General features: G+C 33.4%; 1 protein-coding gene across 1 annotated transcript; it reads left to right on the forward strand.

The window, feature by feature from the left end:
• Positions 1–204: 204 nt before the first annotated feature.
• Positions 205–5,205, forward strand: LOC141717420 (ribonuclease TUDOR 1-like). The gene is made up of 15 exons (XM_074519466.1): positions 205–473; positions 925–1,105; positions 1,268–1,351; positions 1,451–1,564; positions 1,677–1,790; positions 1,906–2,106; positions 2,201–2,476; positions 2,563–2,679; positions 2,929–3,096; positions 3,174–3,311; positions 3,399–3,809; positions 3,929–4,006; positions 4,093–4,290; positions 4,483–4,842; positions 4,937–5,205. Exons 2-15 carry the CDS (start codon positions 944–946, stop codon positions 5,087–5,089), a joined length of 2,574 nt encoding a protein of 857 aa, XP_074375567.1. The 5' UTR covers positions 205–473; positions 925–943; the 3' UTR covers positions 5,090–5,205.
• Positions 5,206–11,644: the final 6,439 nt, after the last annotated feature.

Below are 11,644 nucleotides of genomic sequence, written 5' to 3' on the forward strand. Positions count from 1 at the left end.
GGTCGATATAATGATATCGAAATAAAAAAATAGCGTATTACTTACTTTTTTAATAAAATAATAAAATTGCAAATTTTAAAACAACCATGCAGGGGCAGGGGTTCAGAAATTTTAGGGCGCTTATTTTTTGCCTTATGAGCCGACCCTGGATAGAATTACTTGCGCACCACGCTGCATCCCCTATATAAACACCCCCTTTGCAACACAACACATCGTACAACAACATAAACTCTCTCGAGCTTTTAAACCCTAACCTTGTTATACTATTATTCTCTCCAGCCTCTTTGTCTTAGCAACAACATAAATCAACATGGATTGTTAAAACTAGTTTCTCTTAGTCGGTGTTTCCCTCTGTGAGATCTATCGGTTGTTGTTTGCAAGTTTAATATTCGTTTATTAATCCCCATTAATCGTCAACCGAAGCACTTGATCAGCTTAAGCGCACCTAGCTACTCTGTCTACTCATTGTCAAGGTATTATAATCTGTTGTTTAATCACGCATTATAGCATCATACATGTTAGCATAATTTTAATACTATTAGCTGATTTATGTGTATTTTGACTATGTTCAAAAGCCTAAAATTTGATTTTATGGGGGACACATTATTCCCGGTGCCTCTTACTAGGTCCTCCCATGTATACGACGATTAAATTATTTAGAAGCTGGATTTGTCGGGTTTAGACATGCTTATGTTTTTTTACTGCTGCTGCTACGGTTGACTGATTATATGCATGGCTGCATGAACCAGATTGTATGTTATTAAATTAATGGTGATAAAATTTATTTGTTTTTATAGATCCGATTGGTCTAATATGAATATTTAATTTTTGTGTTTGTAATGAAAGTGGTGGTTTTAGATTGCAATTGTGTTTATTTGTAGGGTGATGATATTAATGAATATAATGTGGTTGTGTATGTTGCAGAGCTTAATTAGCTGTTGAGATGGCTTCAAGAGCTATTAGGGCTAAAGCCATTTCGAGAGGAATAGTGAAAGCTGTTCCGTCTGGTGACACTTTGGTGATCATGGAGATGGGGAACACAGCATCTACCGAGATCCCTACGGAGAGGACCATTATTTTGTCATCTCTTATGGCTCCGAAATTGGTAAATACTAGTTACCCATTAGGCCTTAATTATGTGTTTTAATGTTAGTTCTTCGTGTTTAGTTTGATTAAGTAGGAATTTAGGATATTCTGAAGGATCCTTCGGTTACATTAGAAAGAATTTGTTTGGATCTTGTTCAACCTTTTTTTGTTATACATGTAGGCTCGCAGAGGTGATGATCAATCTACTGATGAGCCTTTTGCGTGGCAAAGCAGAGAGTTCCTAAGAAGGCTTTGCATTGGAAAGGTAAAATTAATTGTTGTCTTTTTACGAAGTAATTACTATATATGTCTCTGTTATGATCGAGCTTCATGTATTAAATCTATCTCGGATATTTCTATACAGGAAGTTGGATTCCAGGTAGATTATACTTTATCTAGCAGAGGATTGGAGTTTGGCACCGTTTTTCTTGATGATAAAAATGTTGCATTCTGGATTGTTGCTCATGGCTGGGCAAAGGTATGTACTATGCAGCACTATATGATTCTTTATTACATGTTGTCGTGTACACGGATTGTATTTCAGCTAGATTAACTGTTCTTAAATTGCATTACCTGAATCTGTTCTGTAGTTAAAGACGGTGAGGGATCAAGATAAAGACAAAGGCGGATACAGTCCTTTTCTGAAGGAACTTAAGAAATGGGAAGACAAGGCAAAGGACAACGGTGCTGGCTGTTGGAGCAAGGTTAGTTTAGATACTGATTCATAGGGCACTAGATTAACATTATTGTGTGTTTACGTATGGAACTCACTAAGATTATGCCATGAACTAACACTTGGTCTTCAATTGATTGTTGTAGAGTACTGCAGGGTCTGTCAGAGACCTCCCTTCTTCTCTAGTTGGTGATCCATATAGCACAGATGAGATGATCGATATAGTTGAAGAATACAGAGGTACGGAGATCAAAGCTATTGTTGATTATGTTCGGGATGGAAGCACTCTTCATGTTTATTTGCTTCCAGAGTATCATCATGTCCGACTGTTTGTTGCTGGAGTTCAGGTAAACTCAAGACATATTTTGTTTCATATCCTCGTGCTTTAGGATTGCTAGCATTACGCATTTTATTTATCATTCATGTTTTATCTTTAACCAGGCACCATTAGTTAGAAATCGGATCGTTGAACCTGTAAAAACTGAAGCAAATGGAAAACCTTCCAAGGGATCTGAAGCAAATGGAAAGCCTTCTAAGGGATCTGTAGCAAATGGAAAACCTTCTAAGGTATCTGGCGGCCCATTAACATCAGCACAGAAAGTAGTTACAGAAGCAAATGGAAAACCTTCTGACGGATCTGGACAGAAAGTAGTTGCTCCTGAAGACTTTGGGAGGGCAAGCAAACATTTTACAGAGATTCGTGTTTTGCATAGAGACGTGAGAACTGTCAATTTTTTATTTTTTTTTGAAAGAAAATTATAAACATTGCTAATTGCTGTTACTTTCCTCCGTGACATGTATAGGTACGCATTGTCCTTGAGGGTGTTGCTATTGACAATGAACGTCGTGGAAAGCTGATTGGAAGAGTATGTTACTTAGATGGTCATCGCAAGGACTTGGCTGAGCAGCTTGTTGAAAATGTATGTTATGCTACCATATTATTGTTATTAGTTGATATATAGAAAGTAAAATGCTGAATATTTAGTAATATGATCACACTATTATTGAAAAGCCTGATTCTTTTATGTTAGATTTCTTGACATTGCTAGTAACCGCTATAGTGTGATATAAGATTCGACTTTTATCATTGACATCTTCATCTTATGAATTTGAATATTCTGAAATAGTTCCGAGTTCTGACAGTTACTCCTCTCTGTTTCCTCTTTCAGGGTTTAGCTAAATTTGTTGATTGTGGTACACTTTTGCCAGCTGATATCAAGCGACGTCTAAAATCTTCAGAACTTGAAGCAAAGAGAAGTCGATTGAGAATGTGGAAGAACTATACGTCTCCACCTACAGATACTAGAGCAATTATTGACCAGAAATTTACTGGAGAGGTTTGTAGGAGACTGTGATGTCATCCGAAATAATTTAATATTTTAACTGTATTACTAAGTATTTCAATTGTTCCCAGGTTGTTGAGGTTATAAGTGGGGATTGCATTGTTGTGGCCACTGATTCATCGACAAAGAGGAGAGTCTACCTCTCTAGTATTTGGTGTCCCAGAGGAAAAGCAAGAGATGTTTTGAAGGAACATCTTTTAGGCCATCAGGTATGCAACCCGGAATTTTGCATATCTAAGAAGCCTTATGGAAGTAGGAACTTTACATACTTACCAGTTTTTTATATTCTATTTCAGGTCCATGTATCAATGGAATATTCTAGGAAGGATCAGAAACCTGGTTCCCAAAATAATCCTGCAGCAGAAGAACGGGTAAAGGAATACGGATCAGTCTTTCTTGAATCACAATCAGTGAGTGCTCAAGATGCCCCATTGGCTCCACCTACTGCTGTCAGTCAACATCACAAGACAAACGTTGCCGAGATGATGGTCACCCTTGGCTATGCTGAAGTGATTAGACATCGGAATTCTGAACTTAGATCAGATCATTATGATGCACTTCTTGATGCTGAATATCATGCAAAAGAAGCTGCTAAAAAACAATCTAAACATTCGAAGATTGGGATGCAATCTGTTAAGAAGTATGTTGATAGACAAGATGTTTCTAATGGTCATGCTGCCAGAAGAAAACCAATAGAGAAGTCACAGGTGATTATTTCTTAATACAATATGGCAACACTGGTTATTATAAAGTTTGTGCACAAAATGAGATTAAGAAACTCTCTAGGGTCGAGATTGTGTTTAAGGTTTTGGTAATGGTTTTGCAGAAACAGGATAACAATGATAAAGGACAGGAAGTTTCTGGTAGTCAAGCTATCGAAAGGACACCAAAAGAAGAGTTACAGGTTACTAATTCCTTTGATGAATTTGATCATTCTTCCTCGAGGTCATTGTAAAATTTGTACTGTATCTTACTCGACTGTGCTTTCAGGTAGTGGTTAAAGAAGTCTTGGGTGGTGGAAGGTTCTACGTCCAAGCAGCTGCAGATCGAAAAATGGCCTCCATCATTCAGCAGAAACTTGCTTCTTTGAGGCTTCAGGAACCTCCTGCAATTGGTTCATACAATCCTAAGAAGGGTGACCTTGTCATTGCACAGTTCAGTCAAGATAATTCCTGGTACAGAGCAATGGTAAGAATAAAAATCGCACCATAATCTCCCTTTCTACCTTGTACCACACTTATTTAATTCCTGTCATCTCACCAGGCCAATGAAACTGATTAGCTTGTTGACAAATATGTGATGTTTCCATTATCTCGTTATATTATATCGTTGTCTAATATCTCGACATGTTCTGATCCTGTAATCGTTTAAAATGTAAAGATAGTGGATGCTCCTAAAGGCCCTGTTCGATCTGCAAAAGCCAAATTTGAAGTTTTATACATTGATTACGGAACTCAAGAATTTGTTGCCTACAGTCGTCTGCGGCCTTCAGATTGTTATTCTTTGCCGTCATCACCAGGCCTTGCAAAACTGTGCAGCCTTGCTCATGTCAAGGTTCCAGACTGGAAAGAAGATTACGGGAAGGAAGCAGCGTGCTGTCTTAGCGATTACATACTAAAGGGACAGGAGCTCAAGGCCATTGTAGAGGATAGGGATGATTTTGACAGAACTGGGACTAATCACATTGTAACTCTGATGGATACAAAATCTGGCTTAAGTATCAATGCTCACATGCTAAAGGTAAGAACAATATTCACAAATATTTTTTTCGCCAATGTACCTATATAATCCTTTCGGATTTCAAAAATTAACTATAACATTTTAATGTTTGCAGAGAGGCTTTGCTAGGGTGGACAACAGGGAACAGGAAGATGAATCAGTAAAACAAAAGATCGATAAGCTGAAAATGTTCGAGAATGAAGCAAGAAAAGCGAGATTAGGCATGTGGAGGAACGACAACGACGACGATGAAAAAAATTCCAGTTAAAAAAGCTGGTCAGGAATAGAAATCTAGATGCATTTTGATACATTTCCACAGATGATTCTTGTTTACTGGAACGAAATATAAATTCGAAATATGATAAATCTCATTATTTTTCCTTATGGGCTATTGTTTTTGAATGTTACTATGGGCTGGCAAGCAGGCCCAATGAGTGAACTTGGGCTTTGTTTAAAAAGAAGCAAAGCCCAAATTGACTGACAGGGAACAATGTTTTTAAAAAAAGATATATTATTCTGATTTGTTATGATTCGGTGCTTGAAGTATGTCATCTTCAGTGAATACAAAGAAGAAGCGGATACGATAGGACTGAACATGCGGATATTTATTCCACATTGGTATTAGCAACTCTGCATTTAGTACTGTGTTATTGCAACACTAGCGTGCACAGTTGTATTGTGCATTAACTAGTAAAATGTTGTACTCCCTCCGTCCCAAAATGATGTTCCTATATTGACTTTCGGTACTGTTCACGGTAAGCGATTGACTACTAATTTACGTCTATTCTATAATATCAAACATAGTCATGAGTGATCTCGTTAGATTCGTATTTATCAGTACTTTAATACAGTGAAATTTTTATATTTAATACTAATACGAATTTAAAAATATTAACGATCAAAAGTGTGTATTGACAAACGTGTCCAACACAAAGAGGAAACGTTTTTAGGGACGGAGGGGGTACAATTTAAGTTCATTACCAGAATCAAACCGAACCCAATTTTCCATACTCGCCGAAAACACTCTAACCCCGTTTGGCAATTATCCGTATCCGGTTGAATTAGCGGTTTTAACTAGTTAATTGAATAAACTGTTTTGTTTTAATTAATTTTCTTAGAGTTTAATTTTATTGATATAAATTTTTATGCATGCAAAAAGTTTATTATTATTAATAAGTTTTTCATCAATATTTCGTATATATCTTATTAAATATTAACGATTAACATATACCCATAGGCACACACCAAAAAACAGATCTTTTTATTCGACAATCATATAAGTGAAAAGACATGAAGAGGCCTTTTTCAAAATTAGGTTTTTGGGACATATCGTTATTTTATAAAACTATCTACCAGACATTATTAATAATTAGATATTTTTAATAAAACCTCTACTTTGGTTCAAAAATTAAATTTCTGATCAAAATACTAACTTCCGAACACGGCCTTTATGTGCATCCGTCACGCTAATATAGTACTTGTTTGTTTCACGAAAAAAAATATACCTAAACGTTTCGCTAGTAAAATATGATCCGTTTCATGAAAAAATAAAATGCGTAAATGTCGACATCTTTCGATTTTTCTTTTTATACGGAGTTAAATTTTTAAGTGGTTTGTCAACGAAGTGTTGATGCAGTGATTGAGCTCTTGTACCCCTTACGAGAGGTCAGGTGTTCGAACCCGACCTGTGTCTGTGTCATGAATTAGAAGAAAAAAAACTTTAAAGTGGTTTAACAAAAAAAGATGATACAGGGGGTAATGATTTGATAAGAAACGCGGGAAGATTGTGCAAAGTATAATAGAGGGGAGAGTAGAGTAGAGTAGGTTGTCGTTTAGAGATTGGTTGTTGTAGTATATGAAGAAACTTGTGTTAAACTTTCTGACAAATTTTCTATTCAAAGAACGTACTATACTTACTACTACTGCCTCTGCACAATTGTTTTGGTATCTTTTGCTGATGTATTTCTGTCTACTCTCTCTTTTTTTTCCATCTGACCAATTCTATCACCCCCGTACGATTCTACTCTCCGTGTCCCTAAAAACGTTTTCTATTTGTGTTGAACATGTTTATCAATACACACTTTTGATTGTTAATATATTTAGTTCCGTATTAATATTAAATATAAAAATTTTATTGTATTAAAGTACTCATAAATACGAATTCAACAGAATCACTCATGACTATATTTGATCTTATAGATTAGACATAAATTAATTGTCAATCGTCTACCATAAATAGTATCGAAAGTCAAAATAGTAAACTTATTATTGGACAAGAGAAGCGCTGTTCAATATACATGTATTCTGTGTGTGTGGGGTTATAGGTTATTATTTGTTGTTTTTGATTTTTTGGATGGGTGTGATCATTATATTCTGTAATCAACATTTTTTTGAAGTTAACTGGAAAATCTATCCGTACTTTGAAACTTTCTTGCATGCATTTTTTTAAAAAAATGTTCTAAAATCTGGGCATTTATCAATACGTTTGAACCAAATATCAAACTCCAGAACTCGATTCTTATAGATTACAGGTAGACCTCTTTAAAGTAATATGATTGAGATGAAAAAAAATATTACTTCAACGAGTTTATTACTTTATTGGGAGTAAATATACATTGTGTCCATTATATTGGAACGGGAGAAAAATATTATTTTATCGAGTTTATTACTTTATTGATTATTATTTTACCGAGGTTCTACTGTACTACCTTTTCGTGACGGTATTACCGTGAATGGTTGAGCATTTGAACTCGTATGTCGAATATTTGATATATGTACTGAAACTTGAAAACCCGGATAATTGTTGATATATTTGTACAAATTATCGAGCCCTGTATAAAACTCGAACACTCTATTCTTATACATCAACTTTTTCGTGGAATTTATAATACTGTCGCAGATGGTTGAGAATTTGAAAAATTCATTAATAATAATGAACCGCTTGCATATATAAAAATCTCTTCTAACAAATTTTTTACAAATTATCAATCACACTTTTTTATTATATACATATATACACATGACTATACACTAGCCAAACCGATATTTGAAACTGAACACTGCGTACTTGTAAATTGTAATCAATTTTTTTATGTGGAATTTGAAATAGTGGTTTGTATCTTACAATGGGCACCACTACACTGCAGAGAGCACATGAAAAAACTAAATTCGGAGATGAGAATGAGCCAAAATAGAAATAGACAGTTGTACTGTTGTGGATTATAGAATGTACATTATAATAATAACAATAACAATAATAATAAAACACAATAAACTAGTAGTATAGATTAACAATAATAGAGAGGAAGATAATGCAAAGTGCCGGCAGAGTTGTTCAAATCAGCTGTCACGGTATGGGAATGGCAAGTAAAAGGGCATGGTACAGCAACAAAGATAGATAAGACTTGGACACTCGTGAGGCCAAAAATTTAGGATTAGAAGGATGAAGAAAATGAACAAGGAGTCTTTTGGAGTTGAACGAATCTCTAGCTAAATTTCTATCATGCAACGTAAACGGGAAAGGATTTAGTAAGTGACAACTTATATTTTAATTCCCAAAAAGAAAATTTTTAAAATCATATTTCTAACTAGCCGGTCAAATCACATTGAAATACGTGCAAACGTCAAAGCGACAAATAAAAAAACAGAGGGAGTATATCATTACAAAGTACACGTAATCTACTTTAATACGTATTCTTCGATTTTTCTAAATAATGAAAGATTGATGTTTAATTTACGGTCAAAGTTGAGTTAATTTGACCACAAAAAGTCAAACATGACAGATAATTTGGGACAGAGGGAGTATGTTTTTTATTAATAATTCTTTTTTAAACATATGAAAGTGTCTTCCAAAAATTCAAAAATATAAATATATATTCATAGAATATGGTCGATATCCCCAAAATTTAAATTCTGAATTTGTACATGATTGTTAGGAACCCTATGAGGTATCACCATCATAATATTGTCCACATTTTACGGATTGCTATTGCATTCCCCATCTTATCCCATCCTTATCGAACACAAATGTTGGTACTCCCTCCGTCCCAAAATAAGTGTCGCTTTTACTTTTGACACGTATTTTGAGGTGTTAAAAAAAGGTATTTGCATACATTTTTTTTATAATTTTTTTTTTCTAAATAAAAATATAAATATAAAATTTTAATTCAGAAAAAAAAATTGAAAAAAATTATATACAAATATCTTTTTTTAGTACCTTAAAAAGCGTGTCAAAAGTTAAAGCGACACTTATTTTGGGACAGAGGGAGTAGCTGAATTACAAATTAAGGCGTTGTTTGGCATAAAAAATTACCGTTTAACTATTAGCGATAGTGCATTAAATTAAATATTTTGAGTAGCGAACTGTTTAAGTTATTTTGACGAAAATATTGAACTTAACTATTTTTTTAAATTACTACTTGAATTAGTTGTTTGTATTTTTTTTAAATAGACATAAATTGATACTTTAATTAATAACAAAAAAATTCAATATACTTTATTAAAAGAGTAGTGCTAGATATACAAAATTTTGTACAAAAAAATTGTACAGAATGACATGGCGCTTGATGTGGGGTGTTTTAATTGCTGCTGTTGATGTAAATGCAGGGGCTCATTCCAGTTAAAATCAAGCACATGTCATTATGTACAAAATTTTGTACACAATTCTGTACACTACATATTTTCCTTATTAAAAATATCGTAAACACGAATATAACAAGATCACTCATGATTATGTTTGATCTTATAGATTAACCGTAAATTAATAGTCAATCCTTTAACGTTAACAATGACAAAAATCAAAATGAGAAAACTATTGTGGTACGGAAGAAGTAACAAATTAGATACAACCCGCTATCTCACCGGTATTTATCTAGTCGAACCTCTACTTTATTGCAATTCACTATTTTTTTCTCAAACCTCTAAATTTCAAACACGGTCTTATGATTTCTTGTTTAAGAGCGTTGAAATCGGACGGTTGGAGATTTAATGAAATAATATGATGAACCATTGCGTAACTAAAGATGAATTATTATAAATGAATTATTATAAAGACACGCAAATGTGCTAGTTAGAGAAGGTTAGATTAACCAAACATTGAACAAACCAGATGGGAAGTGAGGTTGGGCAAGAAGTTGAGACGAGTTGGCAAGCTGCTAATCCACTCAAGCAAATACATTGCCTTGTACATTTTGTAACGCCTTCCACAATGTGACAACCTAATTTTCCGGATTCTTGTTACAACTTCAAATATCATCAAGAGGCAACAATTTTGATTGTAATAACTGGGACCATAGTTCATGAATTTCCGTGCAACATATATGCCATATCTCCAACCCGAACTCGAACTTGAACTACTCGACGACTCGTCTCATTTTTGTTAACGGATACACTCCCTCGTTCTCAATTAGTTATATATATGTTTTTCAATATTCCATATACATTTTAAAATGAATATAACATATTTTTATAATTTATTTTAAAAAATTTCTTGTTCTGTACTCCCTCCGTCCCTAAAAACGTTTTCTATCTGTGTTGTACACATTTGCCAATGCACATTTTTTATTGTTAATATCTTTAAATTAGTATTAGTATTAAATATAAAAATTTCACTGTATTAAAGTACTGATAAATACGAATTCAACGAGATCACTCATGACTATGTTTGATATTATAAATTAGACGTAAATTAGTAGTCAATCGCTTACCGTAAACAGTACCGAAAGTCAAATTAGGCAACGTTTAACGGGACGAAGGGAGTATTAAATTTTAAATATTAAATTCATATTTAGAAGAAAAAAATTAAAAATAATTTGTGAATCTATATTTTAAAAGAACGTTAAAAATGTGTGCCGAATAATCATCCATCAATATATATATAATCCGCTGCGATAGAGGGAGTATTATTTAACGATTCAAACGATTAATAGAAGTCCTTTTCTAAAACTTGCATTCAAAATTTGTGAACCGGTATAATCCTTCATTATCCTCCGCATTTGTAAATTAGGTATATTCTACATATGCTTTGCTATAAATCACATTATAATTGCAATATAAGAATAAAAAATAACATATTTACATAAACTTGCTTTTAGAAAAGTAGATAAACTTTCTATAAATAAAACAAGTGGACCAGAGCCTGTTGGTTATCATTTGAATGTCATGTGCACTGCTTTTGGGCAGAATGGATAGACAATATATGTCCCAATGTTTATACTTTATTTTAAAACATTTACATCAAAAATCATCTCATTTGCAAATTTCAATCATATCGTGCCTAGGAAAAATTAATTTCCAAAATGACAGATCAGTACAAAACTCTACATATATACATTACACGGATTTTCTAGCGTGGACCGATGGGCACATATTAAATATAAAATAATATAATTTTGAGATAGTTTTGACGATTATAATTTTTTGAACGTAAAATGATTCATCCTTATTAGCAAGTAGCAATCAAATAAAATAATTTAAACTAATAAAATTTAGGAATTTTACCAAAAACACATTTTATGAAAATATTTGTAAAAATACGGACACGAGTTGTATATGTAGTTGTATATGAGGTTGAAATGGTTACGTATGTGGTTGCATATTAGCTTGATCCGTATTTTTATAAATATTTTCTGCAACTTGGATATTTATACAAAAATCTCTAAAATTTAATATTTACCCGTGAACATAGAAGTAGAAAATTCGATATATTAGGTAATAAGTTTGCACTATATAGTTTTTTTTAGTTTATTACACACACGCGAAGAGTCGAACTTTCCGCAAGGAATATAATAGCTCAAAAATCACTTGAAATTGTTTAGGTACCGGA

The sequence above is a fragment of the Apium graveolens genome, chromosome 4 (genome assembly GCF_009905375.1).
Source record: "Apium graveolens cultivar Ventura chromosome 4, ASM990537v1, whole genome shotgun sequence".
Lineage (NCBI taxonomy): Eukaryota > Viridiplantae > Streptophyta > Magnoliopsida > Apiales > Apiaceae > Apium > Apium graveolens.